Source organism: Amphibalanus amphitrite, unplaced genomic scaffold (assembly GCF_019059575.1).
Source record: "Amphibalanus amphitrite isolate SeventyFive unplaced genomic scaffold, NRLGWU_Aamphi_draft 001254F_arrow, whole genome shotgun sequence".
Taxonomy (NCBI): Eukaryota; Metazoa; Arthropoda; class Thecostraca; order Balanomorpha; family Balanidae; genus Amphibalanus; species Amphibalanus amphitrite.
The window spans coordinates 135,273-162,750 of record NW_024882747.1 but is presented as its reverse complement, the minus strand read 5'-3'; the positions used below and the strand labels follow the sequence as shown (position 1 = coordinate 162,750).

The following is a 27,478-nucleotide window of genomic DNA, read 5'->3' as shown; positions in this document are numbered from 1 at the left end:
ACGGCGTTCGATAGCCCTGTCAAATTTGTCGAGGGAAACCAAATTTCATTGACCTCGGGGTCACCGATGACGTCACAGGTCAGGTCAAAGATAAAATGTTTCACCGTTCACGGGGCTTCTAGGGAAAGCGCTATAACACCGAGTAAAACGCATTTTGTCGAAAATCAGCGATAAGGCGTCAGTTGTCTAGTACATATGTTGCTATTAGAGGTCACTGGTCATACCAGGTCAGGTCACAGGTCAGGTCACCAAAGGTCACCAAGTGTCACCACATGAGCCCAACTTTACTAAGGTTATGCGATGCATGTTTTATGGCCAGTTTTTCATTTCCAACTCAATGGTGTTGGTTATAAGACCATCAGGTACGGTTTAGGTCACTTTCTGGTGGAGGTCAGGTCAAGGTCAGGTCAAAAAAGGTCAAATTTCAAAGTTGATAGTTTTGCATAAAATGGGTATCGATTCGATGCAGCTCGTCACGGGGAGTCTAATGGTGGTCTTTGTTTTGCGCTACGAGGTCTAGAATTGCTAAAAATTGAGTTTTAAAATTTGACGTCATCAATTTTGAACAGTTTTTTCGCTATAACTTGGCCAAAAAAAGAGGTATCGATCTCAAATTTGGTATGTAGATAGAAAGCGGTAGGGGCTATCACATATATTCCGGTTTTTTCGAAATTCAAAATCCTTTTTGGATTTTTTGGCTATTATATTCAAAAAATCTATTTTTTGGTTTTTAGGGGTCAAAATCCAAAAAATTCGAAAAACCGAAATAGCAGTTTTGTAGCCCTTTTAATTTCACACCTTTTATGTCAAACACATTTTTCTGTATCTCTAAAGCCGTAGGCCTGACAGCTCTTCCCGCGAAACCTTTTTTTGGGTCGAAAATGGCAAAAATGACGTCACTCTGACGTCATTAGCGGCCAACCTATCATAGCCTTTGGAAAAATTTTTGGTCACCATGTGCGCTAGCTGCTCCCGGGAGGGTACTGAAAGTTTGGTGACGATCGGCGCAGCGGTTCTCGAGATATATCGAAAAAACTAAAGGGGGGGCAAAAAAATGCCCCCCCCCACCGCCTGGAAGGTTAAGTTTGCTTCAGAGAGGTCGACTTGGGTGACGATCTCGCGCCAAGGCCAGGTCAAAAACGGTAAGGTGAAAAATACGTCCTCAGCTCCCCACGTATGGTCTGGGGAGTTTGTGCCGCATTCGACTCGATTTGACCTCTTAATCCAGACCTCTTGAGTCCAAACAACCTTTATCTTGATTCTTGTTTCTTGATTTGTTTTAGTCTTTCCTACGATATAAGCTGACTATCATGGCACTGACTGGTCCATGAGAGCGTTACAGAGTTGCAAAAATAAATATCTCGCAATAGGTTCTTTCAAAAGTGTTAAGGTTATTTTTTCTTCATCACTGAGGTCAGTGGAGGTTTAAAAAAAAATCAACTATCACGAAAATTCGGCCCATACCTCGTGAAACAGAAGAACTAGAGTCGCAGAAAAGCGCATTTGATACCTGTTTCAAAGCCGTCTGCTGACATGCCCTTCTGGCATCTGACCTCAGGTCAACGTTTTGGCCTAAATAGGGCAAAACCCACCGACATACGAGTATAATGGACTTAGCCCCACCATAGCGAGGGCTAAAAAACCTTCGCCAGTTAGGGTCAGTTATGAAAAGATTCAATCTTCTATCTGCAATGCATTTTGTGTCGCAAAGGACGTCTGTGGTGGCACTATTACATATAACACCCTGGCCGGGGAGTGCTTACTGGTATCTTGACTCTTCCGGGTCAAAAACAAAAAGGCGCAAGGTAACGAAACTCACAAGTATGTATATATTCACTTATCACACAAACAATATATTGCAACGTATTTCACTGATCTAGACACCAACATATGGTAAACCCTCACCCGCTCCCCACCAAAAACGTTCTCAAGTTCCACCTAAAACCACAGAACTCGCACCAACTCTTCCCGACAAGACGCTTCCTAAGCAGAGAAGCACCTCGCTCGACGCGGCATCCCGCTTGGACGCGATATTAAGCCTCAGAATCGGCCCGATTCGATATCCATCCTTTCTTTAAGCACACTTAGAAGTCGAGCGCGCAGATGAGCGCCACACCTCGTTTGATCCAGTGCGACTGCGGCTGCTCGGACGGCAGTTCCACCGACAGCACATAGTTGGTGCTGTGACCCGTTGTGCTTAGTGTTCCGGCGCGTGTCAGCGTCTTGTACACGGGACAGAGGTAGAAGCCGCCGTCGGGAGGCTGCCGGTTCTCCACGGGTAGCAGCCACATCACAGGCAGCTGGGTGTAGAGCTCCCTGGGCCGGGACTCGCCGAGGGCACCGGCGGCCGCGTCCCAGCCGGCGCCTTCGAGGAAGAGACCGCGCACGTAGCAGCCGTCCTCGGGAGCTGAGCTCGGCTCGCTGGAGAGCACGCTGAAGCCGAAGCCGACCGTGTCGATGCTGACGACGTGACGTCGGGCGAAGTTCTGCAGCGTGCCCGTAAGGAACGCCTGCGAGGAACGCCAACACGCGGTCGTAAGGGAACGGTGTGTAATTACAAACATGTGTAGCTGTCACGCCTGAGGTATGCATACTTATCATGAGAAGTCAAAACAGTAGTTCTTTTCTTAGCATGTAGCACAATCTCTTCCTTTGCCAGGCGACGACCGTTACCTGTGGGAAGAAGAAGCCGGAGATCCAATAGACGGGCGGCATGCCGTCCTCGATCCAGCCCCTGATGAACTGCGTCCGCAGAATCAGGTCCTCCACCCAGGCGCCGAGTGGCTTCAGGGACGGGTACGCCTTCCCTGCCCACATCTCTGGCACCTGGTGGGCACAGGCCAGGAGACAGGTGAGAATTTCATGGCAATTGTTTTTAACGGATATACTCGTACATTGTTCATGGCCAGAGTGGATGGGGCTATAAAGCAACACATTCTTGGAATTATAGACTTTATGCGAAAACGCACAAACACTATCGCTCAGCAGCTTGCATGCAGCATATTGCATAGTGCTAAAAGCTTCCTCGAGTCTTCAGCAATGCTCAGCAACCAGCCATATAAGTCACACATAAATCAAGGCATCCTACACAAATAAAAAGGCCCACCTTGGAGTTGAACAAGGACGTGGCCATTCGCTCAAGACCCTGCGACATGACCACCAGACCCTTGAGTGCCCGGAGCAGCTCGTTCAGCGACGTCTTGATGACACTCAGCAGACCGTTGTAGCGAATGGCTTCCTGCACCAGTACCGTGTTCATGGACTCACTGTACATCACTGGGTACCTGGGGACACGGACGGGTGAAGGAGTGGCTGGACCATTCACACAAAAACACGTAGCAAGTCATCAGCTAGCATGGACAGTGAATCATCAGACAGGACGTCAGCTTATACAACGGAGTAAGTGGTTTGCGTGAGCATGAGTATCAGATTCTCACTTGGCAGATATGCTGGGGATGTCGAACGGCTCGACCAGCTTGCCCAGGATCTGTCTGGCCGCCTGTTCGGACACGTCGTCAGCCGAGGCGCCCTGCTGTCCTCCGGAGCGAGGCTGCAGCTGAAGCAGCGTGTTCAGACACGTGAACGTCTCGTTCTGGGCGAACGTGATGTCTGCGTTGGCGTGCAGACCGAACAGCTCCGGCGAGTCGTTGATGGGCAGACTGCGGATGTAGGCGAGGTACTCGTCGTGTGCGACATCCGCGTCCACTTGGTGGTACACGCCACTGGCGTCGAACTCGTGTTCAGTCGCCAGCACCTGGGAATGTGTGGAGAAAAAGTATAAAGGACATGTAAGTAAGGATGAGGCGTCACACAGGGGATTGTGATAAACTTCAGTAAGTCTCCGCAATATCAGACACAGAAGCTTCTTGTGCGATGTGCACAAGATATATGACCTTGCAGTAAGGAATACAACATCGTACAAAATGCCTAACCCGCGCCCCAGTGGCGGTCTCAGCCAACTTCGCCCTAGTGGGGGGGGGGGGGGGCATATGTTATCACCCACCTCTAACTCAAAAACTAAGAGGGCTAGAAAGACGCGGTAAAAAGCAATCGATAGCTCTCAATGTGTACGTTTGAAAGTATTTCGGTCATTTTTCATCTTAGAGCAATATTGGGGTCACTGGAGGTCATCAAAGGTCAAAGTTTGCCAAATGTCATTATATTTTTCCGAAAACATGCATTTATCTCAGGAACTATGATAGCTAGAAAAACGCATGGAAAAGCAATCGATAGCTCTTGAACTCTTCTTTCGATAAGGTCATCATCAAAAGTGACCTCAGGTCAACGGTTTAGCCTCCAGAGGGCAAAAACTAAAAAAAAGCTGTTTTTACGAAAAGTGTTTTTCGACAATAACTTTTGACTAAAAAGAGCCACGACATTTCTATTGCCAGAATCGTGTTCCTCTTGCCAAGACGCATCGAATGAACTATAATTCGACCTTGAAAGGTCAACTTGAAAATTTGACCTCAGGTCAAGGTCATGACCTGACCGGAAAAGGTCATGTTGCATATCAGTCGATGCGTCTCGGCAAGACAAACACAATGAGACCATCCCCAGCGTTCTATCTCTTTCCAATCGAGAGTTATTGGCAAAAAGCTGTTTGTAGCCTCAAATGACCTCGGATGACCTTTCTAGAGGCTATCAGCAAAAACGACACTTTGGTCGTCATGGGTGGTCCAAATCATTGTGATTCTGAAATATTTGGACTGTTCCTATGCGTACACACGGATCTAGAGGCATTTTCATTTTCCTCCATTGACTGATAATGGTAAGGTCACGCCACTGACCTGACCTTAGGTCACGGATGTAAAAAATCCGAGAGATACAAATTGTAGGCGCCCATAACACCATGCAATCCACCAAGTTTGAAACCTTTCTGACAAACACTGCAGGCTGGACATGATTGCAAACTTTTTTTTAGGCTTGGTCAGTCAACTTGACCTGGTGACCTGACCTGACATGACCTTGGGTCAAAAATTTCACACATTGTCCAAAATTGATGTACAAAAAGCTACCCCAAGCGGAGCCGCGGCGCTACCCGCCGCGGTTTTTTATTCACACGCGAAAAAACGCGACAGGGTGGTAGCATATGCCCCCCCCCCCCCCACTGGGGCGAAGGTTAATCTTTTATCTCAAAGTCTACTAAGCAAGTTTCTTCCTTAATTATCTTACGGTAAGGACACTGAACACAATATGCTAAATAGTCGCCCACCTCGCTCCGATAGTAGTCTGCCAGGATGGTGAGGATGCAGCGGCGGTCCTGGTCGTCGGTGACACGACCACCGTAGTTGATGTGGCCCGCCGTGTACCGCAGAACCTACAAGCAGAACAGGATCGAAAATGCAGGCCATGGAATGCGACCCGTTTCAAACTTAGGAAAACTTTATTACGAGCGAGCGAGCGCAGCGAGCGAGCGGGTTCATACTGAATTAAGGGAAAATCCTGAGTATGAGCGGCCGGCTGGCCGGCCGGCCGCGGGGACGCTCTTCAAAAGCTAATATCTTAGGAACGGGACATCCGATTGACAAGCAGTCTTCTTTACTGAATGTCACTTGGACGTAAAAGTTCTGTGGTGTGATGGCCACCATGCGTTCTTGCCAACCACCGCACGTGGCGCGTGGTAAAGTTGGACATTTTTTTAAGAACCCCCAAAATTGCAACCTCAATAACGGCACAACGGTTGGGCCGATTGAATTGAAACTCGGTACACATTTAGGTCTCCATCAGATAATTCATCTGCATGTGTTAAGGTTGGGGTGCTACAGAACGTGAGCACGTGCAGGGGGCGCTCCCAGATCTCGAGAACGGCTGGGCCGATTGCGCTCAAATGTGGCACACGGTTGGGGACCAGTTAGTAGGGTGCCGTGCAAAAGTCAGTTTGGACCCCGCTTGCACGTGCGCACGTGCAGAATGCCGCTTCCAGATCTCAGGAACGGCTGGGCCGATTGCGTTCAAATTTGGCACACCGCTAGCGACCGGCTAGAAGGGTGCTTTGCACAAGCCCGTTGGAAGTACCCTCTCGCCCTTGCGCACGTGCAGGGCTCACTATCTCGCTCGCTCGTTCTTCGCCCAAAAGGCGTTTTACTGGTATAATATCATAAAGGACTATGTTGAGGAAATTAGGTAGTGGAAGATGAGCCGCAAAGCAACATTATGGCACCTGCCAAAATAGACAGAAAATTCACTGCTTACGGGGAAGGGAATGTCTTCGTACTCCTCCAGAAACATCTGCAGCTGCGATATGCAGATGCGCAGGTCACCATCGGTGAACGCATAGGGAATGTTGAAGCCGAGCGGTCCAAACTTCCGTCGCTCCAGGCACACAGCGTTGAAAAGTGACAGCGAGAAGAGCAGCCGTCGTAGTGTCTTGGACTTGTCGCCGATCGAGTCCAGCATCTCCGGCGAGATCAGGCTCATGTAGGCCTTGAGCATGTTGGCCTTGACACCGCGTGGTGGTTCGATGGTCATCTTCATCCCATTCTGCAGCACCGACAGTGGGAAGGAGCTGGAGGGAGTTGATGTCAGCCACAGCCTGAAGTCCTTGTGCATCGTTTCAGGCGTCAAGTTTTCGATGAGCCGCTCCATCGTTGGCATCCATGATGGTGCCAAGTGACAGTTCTGGAAGAACACCCAGCGGCCTTTTTCAACACCCTGGCGCATCAGACCCTCTGCGATCGGTCCCTGGCCCTGACCCAGCGAGATAGACAGGATCTTTCGCGCAAAGCCCTTCTCCTCGGCAAACTTGTAGAGGGCTGCTGCCGGGTCAGTGCCGGCTGACAACACCAGGATCAGCGGAGTCATCGGACCGGCGTCCTTGAATATCTCGGCCAGACTGGACGTCTGAGGCTCGACGAACCTCGCTCCCAGGTGGTTGGCGACAAAGTCCTGCATGCCGTTGGTGACGCGATCCGGGCGGAGGCAGCGCAGCAGCACCAGACGCTGGAAGTCCTGTAGCTCCTCCCACTTTCCTGGCAGTCGCTCACGGTGTGGCTGGGTGCTGTCGAACACATTCTTGAACTTCCTCGAAATTTTGTAGTCAGCAAAGTCCGCTGGCAGATCTTTGAACACGGACAAGTGGTCGCCGGCAGCCAGGATCTCTCGCCAGCATCGTTCAGGCAGCCAGTCGGCAGCCGGGTTCTCCTTGATTTCTCCGGTTGGTGTTCCTCCTGCCAAGAGATATCGGTACTCCTCCACGTTGATGGCGCCCTGCTCAGTCATGATGCGGATGGCCATCAGGAAGGCAAACAGCAGCTTGTGACGCTCGAACAGTGACCGGCAAATGTTCTGGTACAGGCTGTAGGTGAAGAACTCGTTGATGTTCTCCACGCGGGTCGGCACGCTGTCAGACTGGTCAGCTGTCTGCATGCTGTTGTGGAACGTCATGAGGAACCACTCCAAGGAGTATTGGTACATGGGATCTATCTGAGAGAGACTTGAGACGCAGAAAAACAGAATCCTGGCTCTGATGGAGACGGGAATGTACAGCGCTCGAGTGACGTTGATGTCCTTTTCAGTTTGCTCAGCAACTTCCACTTTTGCCTTGATCTCGGTCGATTTGGCCTTCGACACATCCAACGTCTCTATCAGCTCGATGTCATCAACTGGTGATCCCTCAGAGGAGCTGAGCTTGTACAAGATCTTATCTTCGAGCTCCTTCAGTTCCTGCTTCATGGCAGCGTTCGATGTGATCAAGTTGTTTCTCGAGTCTTCGAGATCCGGCCTTTCCTCTGCAACGACAACTCCAAGAAGCTGGTCCTGGAGTCCACTCTCCACCAACGTGAAGTTGATGATGTTGACCTTGGTGCACACTTCGGGAGAGTAGTGTGGATTGGGGATCTTGGTGGTGATGTACAGCTTGAAGTCATGATGGTAGGGTACCATGGAGTCACCGAGCTTGATGACCCATGAGCCAGCCTGCTTGACAAGCTGCTTCATCAATATTGGGTCCAGCGCCGGGTCCAGCTCCTCACCGACGTTCTCCAGCATGCAAGGCTTGCCAAAGCGGATGCTGTTTTCCATAGTTCTGAGATAGTCTTTTTCTGAGAGACGTGTCACTTCGAGGCCGTTCTCCAGCTCCATGCTCTTAGCCCACTTGTTTGCTTGCCCTTGTGGATCAATGAATAGCGGCCAGCGGTCGGAGAACTTCATGATTAGCGCGTTGTCAGTGGACACGGCATCTTTGGGCAGACCAGCCAGCTGCCAGTTTCGTATGACAATCTGGTCGCCAAGTGTCGACTGCAGACTAGCGCTAGGTGAGTGGTTGACGCCCAGCTCGGTCAGTTTTCTTTCCCAGCGCGTCATGAGGTCTTGCCGGAACTCTCCAGTGAACGGGCCGAGGTACGCCACCACTCCAGATGCCAACAGAATATCGCCGACCACAGCGTCGAGCAGGCCGTCGAATGTGGCCACCGTCTCGGCCCAGCGATCTTTCTCGTCAGCTAGGCCTCCAATGAGTTTGTCGGCACGCACCAGCCGCTGTTGACACTGTTCAGACTTGTCCTCGAGCTCCTTTTTATGCGCTACACATGCAGCTAGCTCGGCGTTCAGCTGTGCCAAACCATCCTCCACAGTTTTCAACTGGCCTTTAGCCTCTTTCAGCACCGCCTCAGTGGCTGCTAGTGATGCCTGAGCCTCAGCAAGTGCCGCCCGCTTCGGTGCAACAGCCTTGTTGACGAAGTGGAACTTGTACATGGCACGACACCACATGCACAATGACGTGCAAGCCTTGCTCACTTTGGAAACGGCCTGCGGCATAAAGGCGTCATTCTGAATGTAGGGCGTGAGCTTGTTGATCACGTCGTCTGGGATGTGCTCTTTGTCATATTCAAATAGCGACGAGAGGAAACGCGCAGGGTCCTGCAGCAGGGACTTTCCTGGCTCCCAGTAGTCGTCAAATTTCTGACCAGGCATGTCGCCCGCCACTCGCTTTGGCTTGATGAACTTGAGAATGCACACCGCTTCCATCACGAGTTTCACGCCCTCCGGTGGCCGCTGCATTGCACGAACCTGGAACAGTACAGAAAAAATGTCAGAAAATGGTTAAAGTACGCATCAATGACGGGCAAAAGTCGTGTTTAGTTACCAGTAAATTATCAATGATGATCAACTAAGAAACGAAGTGTGCAAAAAACAGAGCACTTATCAAACTACGGGAAGCAACAAATACGATTGCTACGTCCTAGTGCCCGACAATGCGGTACAAACAATTAGTAAGAAACCGACCTCAACCACATCATTCTTGTTCAGTGACTTCAGACTAGCCAAGGCAGCTTCCAGAGCAGGCATCGCCTCATCCAAGTCCTTCTGTGCATCGGCAGCGATTGCTGAGGACTCGTCCTTCTGCTTCTGGGCTTCCTGCTCCTTCTTCATTACCACAGTGCGTGTCTCCTCAGCAACCTTTGTGTCCACCTCGATCTTGCGCATCGTTTCCTGTAAACCGGAGAATAGTCCCGTTTGTGATTTGATATGACCGTTAGTTGCTGGTATATTTCAAAACTTGCAATAATTTGTCAAGTCAATGACTAGTTGTACATATGCACCCTACTAATGACTAGTTGAAAGAGTGATTTCACGGATGAAGTGTATATCAATGATGCAGCTGAGTTACCTGAAATCTAAATTGCTGAATGGATGTAAAAAAGCATGAGGATGCTGTGCTCTCACCTCGGCTACGACGGCTGCGTGCTCCAGCTCGGGCTGCATCGCCTCCAGCTCTACTTGCATCACTGCCACGTCCTTGCCGGTCTGCAGGAGCTTATCCAGACCTGTGCGCAACCGGTTCTTCCCCTGGGTCAGCGCCTCCTGCTGACGGCCCAACAGCGACGCGAAGCACGTCAGAAGCGTGAGGAACGACTTCGGCGTCACGTAGTTGTGGCGCGATAACTCCTGGAGGAAACGCTGGCTCGCATCGGCCACGTCAGTGTGGATGGCTGAGAACATGGCGACGACGCCCTCGCGCAGAGCGTTGTCATTCGGCATGGCGGTGACATCGTCCAGATGGTGTCTTGCCACGGCGTCCAGAGCCTCGGGAGGCCAGTCGGCGAACCAGTCGATCGTGCAGCAGTTGACCAGCGCTGGGAACTGACGCAGACGGGAGCGGAACGCCTCGCCAATCGGAGACATCGTCACCACGACACGCAGGTTTGATCGCACGCGGCGAATGAAGGCGGCGTAGAGGTTAGCTGTGGTTGGCGGCAGGCCCTGTTCCTGCACCAGGCCGCGTACTGACTGGAAAATCTCCTCCACTTCATCGGAGGCGAAGAGATTCGGCACGTCTCCCGAGTTGAGCAAACTGTTGATGTCTTCCATGAAGATCTCCGACTTGATCTGCGTATCCGAAAACAGGAAGACCGTCTGCTGGTCCAGCATGCCTGCCTTCTTCAGGATCTGAAAGAAGAGTGAAACCATTGCTGAATTACATTATCGCTTACCCGACGAATAAGATACAACCAAAAAGAAGATTCAAGATACATCGCCTAGCAGATCAAATACAATCACCCATTGCTACTTTATTTACCTCCTTCAGGTCGTTCTTCCAGTCTGGCACGGCGTACGTCTTCGTGAGCTCGATGGACATGCAGTTGCAGTCGGCGATGTGGGCGGAGAAGCGGGTCAGGGACTGACGACCGCTGCCTCCCATTCCTAGAAGAAGAACGTTACCGCGCGGCTGACGCAGGACGCGAGAAATCCGGAACAGGTGCTTGATGGCGTCCATGAAGAAGACGATGTCCAGGGGCGTGCTGCTTATCTGCAGAAAAGAATGTGCAGCTGACGAAAAACAAATCATCGGTGCTGACATCATACTTGACTCTTCGCTAGTAATTAATCATACCATCACTCTTAAAACAGGCAAAAAACAATTTGGATCGAGCTGGGAGGCCCCGAGACAGGGTTGAAATAGTTTAGTAACACATTTCCTTTTTACTAACCTGGTTGTAGTCATCGATGTAGTCTTTGAGCACTTTGCGTAGCTGGACGTGGTCTGTAAAAAATATCAGCGCAGGTTGTTGTCATTGTTTTTTAACGTTTTTGTTGTACCTGGTAATAAAATAAATAACAAACTTTTTCACCATAGGCAAAGCACAACGCTAATAAGGCCAACATGACGTGGGATCTACAATCTACAGGGTCCCCTAGCATATACTTTCCCTGCAATGGATCTGAATGCCAAACAACCGTTTGATAACGCAATCAGGTGAGGCCCTTACCGGTGACTTCAGAATAAGGCTTCTTCTCCGAGTTGGGGTACATGAGGTCTCCGAAGAGGATGGGATCGTGGTTCAGCACTTCGTCTGGCTTCAGTTTGAACCTCTCCTGGATCTCTCCTCTGATCAGCTGGTCCAGCCAGTCCCGGTCCTCGTCACAGACCAACCGGTCCTGGAATACTCGACACGTCTCGTGGTACCTGGTGATAGGAACAGAAACAGGAAGTTCTCCCGTAGTCTCAAACGCAACCGTTCATTGAAAGTGTAGCAAGTATAAGTTGTAATGCCTATTAAATACGAACAAGATATATCTTATACGTTTTTATGTTAGACGGCATCTATCAAGGTGAAGGCATTCCAAAACTTGCTTAGCGGGGCACCCGGGCCCATAGCCACCCATTCATCCATTCGGACAAAACTTAAAAAAACTTAATTCACCAGTGATGACAACGCAACATTCAGCAGTGATCGCTAACAAAGGAGAAGCTAACTCCAACTGAAGGCCAGCCACCTGCCCCAGGTCACTCACCAGAGTCGCAGCATGGTTGGCAGATCCTCGATCTTGTTGGCGGCTGCCATCCAGATGCCCTGGAACACCTTGCTGAGGTCGCGCAGGTTGAAGGTGTAGTGGGACTTGGCCGGCGTGGGCAGCAGCTGCGCAGTCAGCTGGGCGTACATGTCAACGCTAGAAGCCACGATGTCAGCACCGCATCCATCCAGCTTGGGCAGCTGCGTCAGCCACACGTTCAGGATCGAGCCGTAGATATGGCACTTGCTCTCATCCTCCACCTGATAAGCGATTATCGGCATGTTTTCATTTTTGTTTTATAATGCGCTAGCGAGGGATAAAAATTGGATACCGAAAGTCCGAAACATAATCTAAAGATTCGATGATAAAATGTTTCTGGCGCCAATCGGTTGGGTAAATCAAAAGCTGTTGGAAACAGAGATGTTAATAAACGTACAAAAAAGGAAGGAAAACGCTCTAGCTATATGAGACGATACTGATGAACTGCTAATGCTTACCTCTGGGAAGGAAATGGTGCAGAAGTGCCTCAGGAGTCGAGCGGACACGGGATTCCGTCCGCCACCCGGAGGACCCATCGCAGCGATGAACGTCACGTCCACGAGAGTACGGAAATCGCCGATCTGCTTTCGGTCATACCTGACAATATCAAGTTTGGGTTAAAAACAAAGTGATACACATAGTCAAGACACTGTAACACATTTATGCTACCCAAGTGTCGCAGTAATAATAGCTAAATTATCTGTAATTAATTTATTTCATCTCGCTCGCTGAAATAATTTGCTTTTTAGAGTGATTTACAATAATACTCCGACGTATATTGTTGGGATTCGGTGCAAGCATAATGACGAGCATTATTTGCATCTCATCGTTGTCGTTTGAAAAAAAATAGAACCTTATGCAAGACGGTAATGACTGTGCAAAATATTGAAAAATGCTTAAAACAGCAGCTCACCATCCTCCGAAGTCGGCCCACTGCCTAAGCAGCTCCAGGGGTGGCTGCGCTCCGTACGTCTCCAGTGCCGGCATGTTCAGGTCATCAATGAAGAACACCAGGTTCTTACCGGCTGGCGGTCCAAACTGCCCCTTCCGACGTCTGTCCAGCTTCGAGTCGATCAGGTCCTGCGTCTGGTTGGCCGAAGTTCGCGCCGAGAACGTGATGAATTCGCTGAGGAAGTTGGCCGGCATGCCGGTCATCAGCTTCTTGCTGACGGTGGCCGTCTTCGAGGTGCCCGTGTTGCCCACACAGAGCACCGGCATAGAGTTGGTTAGATACATGCCAATCAGATGAGCGTTTCGCACGATGTCCATAGTTGGGATGAGGATGTCTGTGAACTGCGTGGCCGGGGTGAGGGACAGCTGAATCCCGTCTGCCAGCCAGTTCTGCCATCGCGGGGGCTCGATGGCCGATTCCTCGACGTCTGTGTTGAAGATGCCTCCGTCTACTAGCCTGTAGTCGTAGACGAGACCCTCCTCCGGGAAGAGAAGCTCTTGGCCTTCCTCCGCCATCTTATCCCGCACCCAGCGATCCATGACACGTCTTCCGGCGTTGTCACAGGAGCCGCACACACTCCACACGAGTGAGAACATGAACCAGGGCGTCACCAGCGGCGGCACCCTCTGTAGTCGCTCCACCGAGTAGTGCCGCTTCGTGAGCACAGCGCAGTTGGCAGACATTAGGCGCAGCAGGGTGGCGCACAGGTTCGAGTCCACCGTTGCTACTATTTCTTTCGTGTTGGCGCGCATGTGAGCGATGGCTGGCTCCAGCCACGAGTCGCACAGTGCACGAAGTGTGTCCCAGTACGGCTTCATAGAATCAGGTAGCGTGGTCAGCCAAGACTCGACGAGAGCATTGAGACCTAGTCCGCTGGGTTCAAGGTACACCATGCCACAGCGACTGACGGTGGCTGGAGACGCCTGGGCCAAGTCACCCACCTCAAACATCATCGTCTGCGTGGCGTCCAGCTTGATGATTTCACCGCTGCTCAAGCACAGTTTCTTGTTGTCGTCGAGCACGGTGTTCATGTTCTCGATCCAGACGGCGTCCACCGGACCGTCGAACATATACCACTTTTTGTCCAGACTCTCAGCAGCGCAGCCAACGCGAATCAGCGTCGATAAAATGCCGTCTGTCCACTCGTGTGTCATCTCATCAAACTCGCCGTACAGCTGTCCCATCGTGATGGACTTCGGGTTCAGCACGTCCACAAGCACTGGCGTGAAGGGAAGGCCATCTGGACCGGTCTTGCCTTTGATGCGACTGATGGCCCCCTGCAGTACCTGGTAGCAGCGTGTTTTGCCTGAGCCGGTAGGTCCAACCAGCATCAGACCATGACGCACCATAGTGGTCTCAAACAGCTGGATGCATTTGCCGATGAAGGTGGGCACTGGTTGCAGGTTCTTCCGCTTGCATTCCCGCAAAAGAGACGCCTCTAGTTCATCGTACTTGATCTCCTCCTCTTGCACCCTTGGGAAAAGATCACTGATGATGCCGGTGAAGAGTTTCAGGTCCTCCTGTAAGAACTTGGGTACGTTGACATCTTTTAGCGCCCTCAGGACGATCAGCTCTTCGCCCATCGTCGGGTTCTGGCGCTTTAGGTTTCCGGCCGCGGCAATGACCGTCTTCACAGCACGCATGCCGAAGTCGTAGTGGTCCTGAGTGCTCAGCTGTTCTGAGCTCAGCTTGAACGTGCTCGTGATCTTGTTGGCTAGCGCTCGAGCGTTGCTGAAGCCAAACGAGAACAGTGATATTTCAGCAATGAGCGTGTAGTTGGGTACCATCATCGCCACCGGTCGGAAGAGCGCGCTCAGGTTATCGGGCAGCTCTGTGCGCCCTGCGTATCCGGGGTTCATCGTGATAAACACGGAGCAGGTCGGCTTCAGCTGCAGCTCGACTCCCTCAAACAGGAAGCGATCCATCTTGGCGACCAGTGCCTTCTGGATGCAGCTGATCTGCTGGGCCACCACCGACAGCACCTCAATGTCGATCCGGTTGAACTCGTCGAAGCAGGCCCAAGCACCAGCTGCCGCCAGACCTTTGAAGAACTTCCCCATGGCCATGAAGTCCAGCTGATCGGAGCAGTTGAACACGACGCACTGGACGGCCATTGCCTTGCCCAAGTCCTTGGTGGTCTCAGTCTTGCCGGTGCCGGCCGGTCCTGCTGGCGCACCGCCGAACTGAAGGTGCAGAGCGCCGGTGAGCGTTAGGTAGCAGCGGTCCGTCAGGGGAGTGATCACCAGACGTCCAGTGTTGCCCAGGTACTCGAACCCGTACCCAAACTCAGCGTTCACGTGCTTCAGTCGGAGATCCTCCTCGATCCAGTAGTACCTGTGGGATTTGAAACAAACAGTAAGTGTGAGCTTAGTGTGTGGTTATGCCTCGCGTGTTTTGTTCTAGAGCGTGAGCACTTATTGTTTACTTAGAACTGCTATAAATTGCTAGAATTGCTATACATACATTGGATGGAAGGCTTGAATCACGAGGACATCATCAAAATAAAAAAAGATGCAATGCAATGTTCCTTGTATGATAAGAATAATCGCATCACTTTTCCTTGACAGATTGACTTACAAATCTGAAGCCCTTGTGAAAAAGCCTGAGCGGCAGAATGTAACGCAAGTGCAGTCATGCACGGATAAAAAACGACGACTCACCTGAGTTGTCCGATCCAGGAGAAGCTGTTGACGTCTGTGACACCGTCGGCCACCATCTCCTGTACGACGTCTCGGGCGTGCACCTCGATGACGATCAGCGCAGAGAGGATGTTACGCTGCAGCGCGGTCAGATCGGTACGGATCAGGTTCCGCAGGTCGTCCAGCTGCTCCAGCTGCAGCTCGTAGCTGAAAACACAGGAAGACAATTAGTGGACCACTCAGTGCGGGGTGTCATTGAGCTGCAAGTGCAAAGGGGCCGCGCCTTGGTAAGTTTCAATAGTACTTCAAAGTTCAGCAACATTTAACAATGCGCATATGCATTGACACTAAAGATTCGAACTTGGACGTTGTAGGCATGATAAATAAGTAGATTAGATAGTCAACCCAAGTTGCGTCAGTGCCATATCGAGCCCGCGCTGCACTTGCCGCTCACTCCCTTGCCCCATCCCTCCCCTGTCTTTTAGTACCTCCATCCCCCTGTAACATTTATCCATACCCATCTTTGAGAGCTCCGGCAGCGATGGCGCGATCCGTGTTGGCTGACCACACGCTCTGACATCCCGCGATCACCAGCTGTCCAGCCCAGTTCAGCACCCACTCAGGTCTCTGGGGCTCCGAGTAGGCCTCCAGTGCCTGCGCCAACTGGGCACGCAGCGAGGCGCGCATCGTCGACTCCACCTGACATGGAGGGGACCAGCGTCAGGGACAAACACCAAAGCCGCTTCCTGGTACAGAAAAGAGAAGCAGCAGACAGCTAAACCTGCTGATGCGCACCTACCTATCCACCATTTGAGTGACCAAGTAACTTAAAACGTGTTTCAGGTTCAAGAATAAGCGACACCTGGCGTTTCTCGTTACGGTGGAAAGCGCCAAGAGAAGAGCTTACCATCAGAAGCCAGTCCTCTACGTTGCCCCGAGGATACATCGGCTCATGGAAGGGCACCGTTTCACCGTCTGCTGAGCACATAGCCGTGATCTGCAGATCTTCCTGGAAAAGATTACGCGAGATGACTCAGGGGCATCAAAGCTGTGAGTCATAAAGATCAATGTGCTTCCATTCCATGCACGCGTTCCATGCATGGTGCGTGCGATACTTATAACGCAAAACGCATGTCGCATATGCTTATGTTGCAATTTATGTACTGTTTATTTACAATTTATGTATTTAACCCTCGCCCTGGCAGGGGGGGGGGGGGTCGATGCGACCCCTCCCCTAAGGTTTTTCGAAGATAGCGTAAAAACGGCGGCGCGCAGCGCCGCCAAATTTGGCACAGCCTACGTCTAAAATGGACAAAGCAAACAGTATGAGGTGTTTTTTTAGAACTTTCCTATTTGTCATCTGTTGTCTCCATTGTTTGTCATTTACGCATTTGTTTTTTTATACATATGTGCTGAGTGCTCCTTGTATACGTAGAATTTAAAACATTCAGCCATATACACGTATGTATTTAGACCCACTTCGAAAGTGAGACGAGAAATGCTCTCGAAGCATTTCTTGAGGTGAGGCTGAACCGCTTTGGGGTTCTTCGTCTGCGAGAGAATCTCCAGGAGCTCTTCATCGCTGAGGAAGAAGAACCGAGGAAACGCCATCCTCTTGGTCTCCAGGTATTCACTCAGTCCTTTTTGAACCTGTGGAAGAAATAGAAAACGCTGTATTACATGAAAGAATGTGTGGTGCGTGCGATACTTATAACGCAAAACGCATGTCGCATATGCTTATGTTGCAATTTATGTACTGTTTATTTACAATTTATGTATTTAACCCTCGCCCTGGCAGGGGGGGGGGTCGATGCGACCCCCCCCTAAGGTTTTTCGAAGATAGCGTAAAAACGGCGGCGCGCAGCGCCGCCAAATTTGGCACAGCCTATGGGGCAACCTTTTTACATATTACCTGAAAATTTCAGGTCCGGGTGACCTTGGGTCAGGTCACCAGGTCAGAAAAACCGGTACAAGGTCATGGTCAAATTTCAATTTTCTTTTTGCACCTGTCCAACTCACAGTTTTCGACTGATTTCCTTCAAACTTCCAGGATGTGCTAAGTTCACCAAGTTGTATAACATATATTCCGGGTTTTTTGAGGTCACTGACCTGAGGTCAGTTAGAGGTCATTACGTCGTAATGTTAAGCCTATGGGAAAATACTAAATTCGGAAAATACTGGAGATATCCGCTTCGTTCTATCACTTTTGTGCTTTGTGCTTTTGAAACCACAGTAATTAACAGCAGGTCACTTGGTGCTTCTTTGTTTGGTGTACTTGTCCATGGGTCAGGTCAAATGAGGTCAACTGAGGTCAAATGACGTTTTTGCCAATAACTTGGCACATAATGACGCTAGAGCTTAAAAAATGGTATCATTGTGTTCCTCGTGATCCGCCGAATCGAATGATATGCGATATGCTGCAATTTGGCTAACTTGAACTTAATTTATTAATTTAAGTTTACTTAAAATTTAAGAAAAACTTAAAGTACACTTAAGCAAGCTAAAAAGTATATCATTCGACGCGCCTTGACGTGCTGAGTTTACTGGTGCTTTTCTTTTTGCTCTATCTTAATTAGATCAAAAGTTATAAGCGAAAAACTTTTGACCTGTTTTTAGCGAAATTTTTACATTTATACCCCACAAAACCCCCCTAAATATTGACCTAGAGCAACCAAATTTGCACAGGGGCGAGAACTCCAGGGGGCCCACCTACCTACCAAATTTGGTGTTTCTAGGTGCCATGGGAGCCAATCGCGAGGGGGGGGTCGCATCGACCCCCCCCTGCCAGGCCGTGTTATGAAAAATGCCCTGCCAGGGCGAGGGTTAAAATACGTAAAATCTACACGTTCCATTCAGACATTAGAGTTACCCTTTCAAAACTGCAAAACGTTCGGACAAATTTAGACCGCACATGAATTAAAAGCGAATGAGTACCTTTAAAGCTACCTGGCGCTCTGGGCCAGGCATAGCACGGCACCTATGTCAGATAGGTCACAAGTGATATGTTTGCATGCACTGACCTGCTCCAACAGATTGTTGCAGTCCCTCAGGTTGTCCAGAAGTCTCTGATCGGGGCAGAGCTCCATCACTTGCTGGTTTTCTAGGGCCTTCTTCATGATCTTCTTCCAGGTTTTCTCCATGGTGTTGTACCGCTTGGACTCTACAGGCAGCTGCCTGCTGATGTCGTCACTGCTGAAGATGGGCTCCAGGTAGAGCCAGGCTCTCTGGCAGGCCACCCACTCGTCGAAGACGTCCTGAACCAGCATCAGCTTCTTCTCCCACTGGGCGATCCGCTCTTCAAACGGAGCCTTGAACGGTGAGAACACCATCGACTGGGTCATCACCACGTGGTCATCCAGCAGCTGGTAGGCCTCGTCGCTGAACTTGAGGATCGAGAGGCCAGTGTCCTTGTAGGGTAGGAACTCCAGCGCCATCGCTCTCCATTCTGACTCCATCTTGTCGAGTGCCTGCTCGATGCTGTACTCCTTCCCGGCGATCTCACCTACCTCGGCGATCTGGTCCGTGTAGTTCTGCAGACCCATTTCCAGACACTTCGCAAAGGTCAGCGTAGCCTTCGGCACGATCTTGATACCGATCAGGTCGGAGAGCTTCTCCCAGTGACGGTGTCGCATGCCAGGATTGCGGAGACCCATGATCAGTGGGATGTGAGGTTTGAACGCTTCGATCTCATCGCGAATCTCCTCGGCCACTTTCATGATTGCCGGCATCTCCTCAAAGTTCTTGATGGCCTTGTGCATGGTCTTGAACGCTTCTGTCACGTTTCGTTCGATGCTTTCGGCATCCACTCCCTGGAGAGGATCGTTCATCCACGCTTCCTGCCAGCGCAGCCAGTCACTCGCAGTCAGCCAAAGTGCGCGGTATGGCTCACAGTCCTTGATCAGCTTGGCGAGATTGTCATATGGAGTCAAGTCCATGCCAAACAGTCTCTGTCGCTGGTTCAACAGCTGGCCTTGCTCCTTGCACTCGTTGAGCTGCTTCCAGACTCGTCTGACCTCGTTAGCGACCTCGTGTGCCTTAGTGATGTCGTTGAAGGCCGTCATTCCGGCTACAAGCATGGTGAGGTTGTCTATCTTGTCGTTTAGCGTCCCCTGGTCTTGCAGCTGACGCTCCTTAAACTTGTCTTCCTCCTCGATCAGACGATCCGTGGTTTCTTCGAGTAGAACTTCGATCTTGTATGGCCAAATAGACATGTCACCTTTGGCACTAAAGTCACTGTTAGACAGAGGATGATAAAAGAAGTCTAGCACATCATAGTCCTTGATGAACTTAATCGTGTTGTCCTTCTCAGCGCGAACGAGCTCTGGCACAGTGTCCATGAACTCCCTGAGCTCAGTCACGTCTTCGATCTTGGAGCACTTCGTGGTCATCCTGCTCGCCATCTTCATGTAAGCACGGTTGACTTCTTCGGCCTGCATGAGTAGTATCTGTGCAAGATGATCCAGTGTGGCATCGATCAGCGCCTGCTTCTTCTTCAGGATAGCCGATCGCAGCAAGTCTGTGTTCACGTAGAACGGTCCAATGACGACATGAGATGGGAGCGCTCGCTCGGCCTCGTCATAGTCGTCGCGGAGCACTGCGACATCGTCCTGGAAGGTCTGTGCGGTTGCCTCTTCATCATACTTCTCTGCCAGATACTTTGGGATATCCAAGTTGTAGATCCACTCATACTTAGTGTATGCCTTGGCATACGCCTTCATGGGAATGGCAATCATCTCCATTGTCTTCTTGAGACGATCTCTCAGGACCGTGATCTCTGGATTCATCAGCCCTATGGAGCTGAGCGGCGTGCGGTCAGGCCAGAAGATGTTGTCCAGCACCAGAGGTTCGAGTGGCGGCACGTCGTGTGTCACTGTCACACCATGTTCGAACACGTTAAGCATCACCTTGACGAACCGTTCCATGGGTGTGGAGTACAGAGGCCCGTTTGAGTCAATCTGCAGCTCCACGTAGAAGAACGGCTGAGCTGGGCCGATCATCGGGTGTTGCACCAAGTCCTCGCCCCACTCAAAATTCTCTTCACAGGACAAGAACTTGCCGCATGTGCTGTCCATGGTGTCCACCAGTGCAGCGCAGGAGTCTCTCGCCAGATACCGGAGGGAGTCTTGCATCATGACGCGAATCAGAGCAAGGATCTTGCATAGCTTTGACATGCAGAAGATCTCCCACTTCGCCACGAACAGATCAAACCAGCCCTTACCCACATCACGCAGGTTGTTGTGAAGGTGGTCCCTGAATCGTGCCAGCCAGAGAGTCTGGAGGTGGGTTAGGACCTGTTCATGCAGGTTCATTTGGATGGTCTCGAAGTCGTCGATCTTGAGAGGCTTTGCCACTTTCAGCACGAACATCTGCATTTCGCGCACTTTCAGACACTCCATGTTGACGTTCTGCATAGCAAAGATGGCTTCCTTCTGCGTCAGGATGCTGAGCACCTTCACGATGCGGAAGGTCTCGGCGAAGTCAATGTGGTACACCCCGTTGCGGTCGAAGGCGCGCTGACCCTGCAGCGGGTTGTCCTGCGGCGGAGGACGCAGCTTGACGATCTCACGCAGCTTCTGGTCACGATGCAGTGCTGTGTCCAGGATCAGACGGTTCTGATAGCGGAGAAAGTCCAGCTGCAGCTCGTCCTGCAGCTTCAGAACGCGCTCATTACAGTCTTGAACCTTCAGTGGCTTCCCAGGGGTTGAGCGAAGGAATCCCATGATCCGAGTAACCTGAAAAAACAAGTTCATTGTTTTCAGGGGCAAGACTACTCGGCTGATAAGCAAGCCCTATTTTGCTCATCATTTTACCTAAAATATATCCATGACCAAACCATTACTTTATATCACAGGACACTGAACGTACTCTGACAGTAATATCCTATTGTTCAAAAGCAGTGCACTTTTTGCCTCATCTGCCGTGGCACCTGACCGTGGTGTCCGTGGCACCTATGACTTACATAGACCATTAAAATGAGTCTTCCTTCTATTGACACCGGAGCTATGAGCTCCTGTCAGGATATTGAAAAAAACTCGATTCTAATCTAACCATTACACTCAGTTGTGAAAAACATTTGAACTAGACAATCGAAACAGTCTAGGTATATTTCACAGACGTCAGCAGTTGTTGTTAGGAGATCACTAAGACTGAACTTTAACTTGGAAGCGTATGAACTGCCCAAGAACAAGGTTGTTGATGCGAACCACTGTCGGTGGCAGATCATAGCTTGTGATCTTGCACCAGATGCAACAAATTTTTCAATTACAGTGGAGTGTTAATTATATAGGAAATACATTCATATCACAGCATATTCTTGTGTTTGTAAATATGCCCATCGCCGATCGTTGTTCATCAACTGTCATGTTTCACCGAAATGAAAACAAATTTAAGCGATAGCCTAGCTCTCAGACTGGCGATGACAAAAATATCCTCTTCTAATAGGTGACTTAATCACATGTATTTCCAACTTCATAGAAACAGCTAAACAGTGGTAAAGCGCCCCTTTTTAGCATCGCACGACGCAGCGATCATGAGATATTCTACCCACCTGTTCGATGTTGAGCTGACCAAGGAAGGAGGTGGGCATGCAGTCCACGTAGAGGTGATACCGCAGCAGGTCCTGCATGATCTGACGCAGACGGACAGCGGCCTGGACGCGCTCACAGAACCTGGCCGGGTCCTCCGCGCAGAACATGACATAGATGCGCGGCAACAGGAAGTACTCGCGGACGTCGATGCGCCTCAGCATGTAGAGGGCTCGCGCCGGGTGGTAGCCGATGACTGCCGCCGGCGTCCAGACGTGCGGTCCCGACGATAGGGTGAAGATGATGTGTCGAGCCGTCAGCGCCTTGGACAGCGGGTCGACGACCATAGAGAGCCGACGCGACTGTTTCTCCTTCGGCAGGAACGCCATGACCGGCACTGGGTGCTGGAAGCCGTTCTCGACAGCGATGGTCAGCCACTCCTCTGGCAGCCTGTCGTCGAAGGAGGTGTCGTCGAACCAGTGCAGAGGCAGTGTGCGTGCCGTACGAGCGTTCGCGTCCGGCTCCAGGTCTAGCGCCTGCATGCGTCGTAGTCCAAGAAACTCCTCCAGGCTGTCGATATCGCTTTCACTGATGTCGCTTAAGTTTTCTACAACGCCTTCATCGAGGGCCGGACTTAGCTCGGCTCTCTCGGACTGCTCTTCGGGACCGGCCGATGGAGGTTTTGGATGTTCCTTGCCGAGCTCCTCAACAGCAAGTGACTTGCGCAGTGGATCGTCCCTGGTCATCGTGTACACCTCGATGGCCAAATTCTTGCCAACCGAGAATCGTTTCGGAGTTGGGGCTCTACGGATGAGGGAGGAGCCATGCGACTCTTTTCTCTTCTTCAGAATAGACTTTCCCCTGGTGCGACCCTTTCCTTCTTTCTCACCAGTTTCGTCTGAGGCCAGTGCTTCCTTGTCTGCAGATCCTCGACCACTTGATCCCTCGCCAGAACTCTTACTCCCTTTACTTTTAGCAGAACCTCCTGATCCAGAATGCTTGCTTTTTGCTGATCCTGATGAACTGGAATGCTTGCTTTTTGCGGAGCCCTCACGGCTCGCTGTCTTACTGTCCTTGATCTTCTCCTTCGCAGACCCATCTCTGCTAGAACCAGAGCTCTTCGCGGAGCCTTGTTTGCTACCACTCTGACTTGAGCCTTCTTTGCTTGATCGCTTGCTTCCACCAGAACTACCTTTACTATCACTTTTGCTCTTAACTGAACCTTCCTTGCTGTCGGAGCTCTTGCTCTTGGCTGAACCTTCCCTTTCGTCGGCGACACCAGCCCCTTCTTCTTCTTCCTCCTTTTCTTTTTCGGCTCCGGTCGGTGGTTTGACGGACTTCCTATGCGACTTCCTTCGACTACCTCGTCTGGGAACATACATGGACTGTCGCTTCACACTGCCAACGTTGGATTCATCTTCCTCGTCGCTTCCGAACTCGGGCAGCTCTTCACCACTGTAGTACTCTTCCTCTTCCTCTTCTTCCTCGTCTGATATGTACATGTCTTCTTCTTCTTCCACTCCACCATCAGCAAGCATCCCAGCCATCACCTGAGAACGCACAATTGATTATTGATTTTCATGCGTACCTACCAGACATTGACCTCAAACCACTACTTAGATTACATCTTTAACTTCACTCTACACTTTAAATTATCATCATTCCTCGTCTCTCTTTCCCCCCCCCCCCTCTCTCTCTCTCTCTCTCTCTCTCTTTCTCTCTCTCAATCTGTTGTCATTTTCCCTTGCTTTTCCAAAGCTCACCCTTTAACCCTCGCCGGCACAGGGGGGGGGGGGGGTTGATGCAACCCCCCCCCTAAGGTTTTTCGCGAATAACTCGCGTAAAAAGCGGCCGATCGCGACGAAACTTTCAGTACCCTCGCATTGATCAATTTTACACCTACCCTGAAAATTTCATGACCCTGACCCAAATGACCTTTGACCTGTGACCTCTTTTCTGAGACCATGTTTGGCCGGAATCGCGATTCGGCGTATGTCGGCTCGCATTAGCCGCGCGTTTGCAAGCTTTTCGTGGTTTCAAACGTTCAAACATGTGATTTGATGTTGCTCCCATGCATTAGGGTGGGTGTCAAGGTCACCTGAAGGTCAGGTCAGGTCATTGACCTTTGGTGACCTCGGGTGACCTCGGTTCACTTTTTCGAGTTTTACATGTTTCTAGGCTAGTTTTTGGAGCTGAATTCGAATTTAGCATCCATTTGAACATTTACGAAGTAGTTTCGGTGCCTTCGTAACATGTTACGAAGCTGTCAGAGGCGGTTGACACGTATTACGAATACCCGTCACAACCCCTACCGGTTGACCTGACCTGACCTGACCCGACCTGGTCTAAATGCTTAAAGACATCATCTATGATCAAAACTAACACGATATTCGTGATCAGCACCCCGGAAAACCACATAGCAGCCACGCTTTACGACTTTCTAACAGGTTCCGATTTTCCCGGTTTTCGGGTCATTGACCTGACCTGGAAGGTCACCCGATGACCTAGGACCTTAAAATTGGGTATCATCGGCTTCGTCTCGTGACGGGCAACACGCTCGTTTTTTCCGCGAAGCTCTAGCTCGATCAGGGGCCAAACGCGAGGGGGGGGTCGTACCAACCCCCCCCCCCCCCCTTGTGCCGTCGAAGGACGCAAAATGGCCTGTGCCGGCGAGGGTTAAGCATGATTTTTCTTCCTACACCTCTGGTTCATTCTTGACTCGCCTGATGAACTCTGGAAGTATCATTCACGTACACTTTAACTGCAATAAGCATGAATGTGGTGACACCCATTCTTGTTGCTTTTGCCTTATTCATATTTCATAACCTTCCAACCTCCTCAGCTTCCCACCCGTCTCTTGTGCCACCCCAGCGGCCTTTTCAGCAGCGCCTCACCCCTCACCAAACCATTCCACTACCATCATTCTCTCACCTCCTCCAGAGGAGTCACAGTTGGCAGGATGCGGGGCGGCGGTGGCCGCTCGGCGCACGGATCAGTCGGCGAGTTCAAGTCCGGGGTGAGCAGGTCGGTGTCGACGCCAGCCTCCTGCAGAAGCTGGCCGATGTCCTGTGAGAGGAACTGACGGCGGCGCCTCTCGACGGCCACCCGCCTCGGACACGAGCCCGGAGGTACTTGGTAGGCCATCTGAAGCTTCGGGCGGAACGAACTCTCCGGGAAGTATCTGGTGGTAGGAGTGGTGGAGTCATATTACATATAGCTAGCATAAAGAGTACTTACTTGACGCATTATTAGCCGTTTTCACGACGGGGTATCCGGTGAGTGCACCTAATTTGACCAAATCTGCACCTAACATGCACCAGATGTGCACCAAATGTGTACCAGATGGCCGTCGTAAAAACGGCTATTATTATTTTTATCAGCCAGCGCCAAATGTTTATATTTGGCATGGGCTGGTCTGATACGTAACTATACAACACCACATAACAACAGCAAACACCAAACCGCACACTGTTTCGTAGCATATTTGTCAACTTAAAAATGTCATTAGTCATTACGTTCGTGGATGATCTTTTTTTTTTGGATGATATTTCTTTAGTGTGTTAGGTGGTGAATATGTACTCGTACAGCTATTAGCCGTTTTCGCGACGGCCATCTGGTACACATTTGGTACACATTTGGTCAGATTTGGTGCAGATTTGGTCAAATTAGGTGCATTCGCCAGATAGCCGTCGTGAAAACGGCTATTATATAGCTAACAGCTCACATAGGTTTTCGCTTGCAGCCAATTAAATTCAAAGAGAGCTGGTGCCGAAAATTTTAGTCAAATGTCAAAATTTTAGTCAACAATCAACAAAACTTGATATCGTAATAAAAAAACAGTTCAACAAACCACGATATCGAATGATATCGTGGTTCGAAGCATCAAAACGTACTTATAATTTTATTAGCTTTTATGCTTACTTGATAGTATCGTCTGTGACATACTCTCCCAGAAATAAGTCACTCTCCTGTTCGTTGAGATCTTGGTTGGGATGTACATTGTCGTCCTCTGAAAAGTGTACAAAATATTGACGTAAATATTACAGGTTTTGGGTTGTCCTTACTTTCTAAGGCAGCATATTCTGTAAAAAAAAAAACACACACACACACACTTTCTATCGCACCTGTTTCGAAGGTAATTGGTAGCTTGCACGTTTTTTTGCTCAAAGCGATTTGATATTATTGCTATTTTCCTTATTTCAAATTCCACTAGAGTTGATAGCGATATTAACTTCAATTACATTCATCTCGTGATCGCAAGTGACTTTAAAATCCAGTAAAAATATATTATAGGCAGTTGTAATATATAGTTACCTAATACTGATGGAATAAAGATCTTACAATTATCCTAAAATATAATTCTTTTTCCGGGACCTTGGCAATCAGCGTGTGATGAAATGCATACATCAATTGATAGATGTTACAATATCCAAGTACTTACTGCACCGAAATGTTTCAGCCAATGCGCCTCTTGTCTCAACCTTGCTTTCCCAGCGTTTCTGAAGGTGTTGAAATGCTCCTGTTTTAGAATAAGGGTCATCTTGGTCTTCCTTTTTAGCATTTGTATCAGTAACAAGAGCCGAAAAATAAGAATGCTCCATGATACCGCACTTTTACTAATCAGCTTGCGTCAAAATGGGTATAAGCATTACCCTGGCTTGTTTCAACCTCATTTGAATGGAACACACCCCTAATGCTTTACAGCGCTGTTCTGCTAGAAGTTGCTGATAAGCGTTAGGCGATCAGTCATGAAAATGCTCCTGCATTTTTGACACTTCCAGACAATAATCCCACTTTTACTGCCCTCCGTGATAAACGGCTCTGCACCACAGATTCATCGCATCTGACAAAAAGAACCGTTATCTTTGAAGCGTTCCTTCTCTTGTTGCACTGCTCACAATAGCCGGTAGGATGAAAACTTCGGAATATGATGCTAAGAAACCGCAAAACACGTCAAAGTAAATTATCCAGACGGTCTGAAGCTAATGACTTGACCAAGGCCGGCTTGACTGGTGTTTTCAAAAACACACATCACTTGTCTGCGACTTTTCCCTTGACTTTTCCAACATTTCCATTGCATTTCCATTCCTCTTCGGCGTGGGTTATTTTAGAAGTTTCACTCCCCGACTGTCTTGCGCAGTTGCGTGCATAGGTCTTCCATTCTGACCATACGTTTGAACACTCGCGCATGTCACCTAGAGATCTTTCAGCTCTACCAATAGATATTCGTTTACGATGCCCTGGCGGTGTAATATAAGTATTTTGTTCCATCTTATTGAAATAATAGCTCTGACACAGTGGCGCAGCCAGGGGGGGGTCAGAGGGTCAGCTGACCCCCCCCGAAATTTCTGTCAGGGGCCCGCTCGAGAGAGAGAGAGGGGGAGAGAGAGAGAGAGAGGGAGAGAGGGAGAGAGAGAGAGAGAGAGGGAGGAGAGAGGCCATAATCTAATCGGACGAGCCCGCTTCGAGAAATGCCTACTGGGACACCACGGGTGAGGGGTCGGCCTGGGGCCCCAGGTGGACGGGGCCCGGGCCCCCGGGAGAACGGGCCCGGCCCCTGGGAGAACGGGCCCGGGCCTCCTGGGTGGATG

At 50.2% G+C, this 27,478-nt stretch overlaps 2 protein-coding genes across 2 annotated transcripts; both read right to left on the bottom strand.

Annotated features, from left to right (window-relative positions):
* Positions 1–1,806: 1,806 nt before the first annotated feature.
* LOC122371534 (dynein axonemal heavy chain 1-like) lies at positions 1,807–21,083 on the bottom strand. The gene is made up of 19 exons (XM_043347916.1): positions 18,384–21,083; positions 16,843–17,013; positions 16,271–16,372; positions 15,881–16,062; positions 15,385–15,570; positions 12,686–15,058; positions 12,231–12,369; positions 11,734–11,993; positions 11,208–11,404; positions 10,929–10,981; positions 10,517–10,747; positions 9,664–10,386; positions 9,223–9,429; positions 6,193–9,006; positions 5,213–5,317; positions 3,438–3,754; positions 3,107–3,284; positions 2,674–2,826; positions 1,807–2,510 (listed from the first exon to the last, which is right to left on the bottom strand). Exons 1-19 carry the CDS (start codon positions 21,081–21,083, stop codon positions 2,085–2,087), a joined length of 11,517 nt encoding a protein of 3,838 aa, XP_043203851.1. The 3' UTR covers positions 1,807–2,084.
* A 712-nt stretch (positions 21,084–21,795) lies between these two features.
* Positions 21,796–27,016, bottom strand: LOC122371532. The gene is made up of 4 exons (XM_043347914.1): positions 26,329–27,016; positions 25,809–25,896; positions 24,819–25,068; positions 21,796–23,437 (listed from the first exon to the last, which is right to left on the bottom strand). The coding sequence occupies exons 1-4, from the start codon at positions 26,486–26,488 to the stop codon at positions 21,869–21,871; spliced, it is 2,067 nt and encodes a 688-aa protein (XP_043203849.1). The 5' UTR covers positions 26,489–27,016; the 3' UTR covers positions 21,796–21,868.
* Positions 27,017–27,478: the final 462 nt, after the last annotated feature.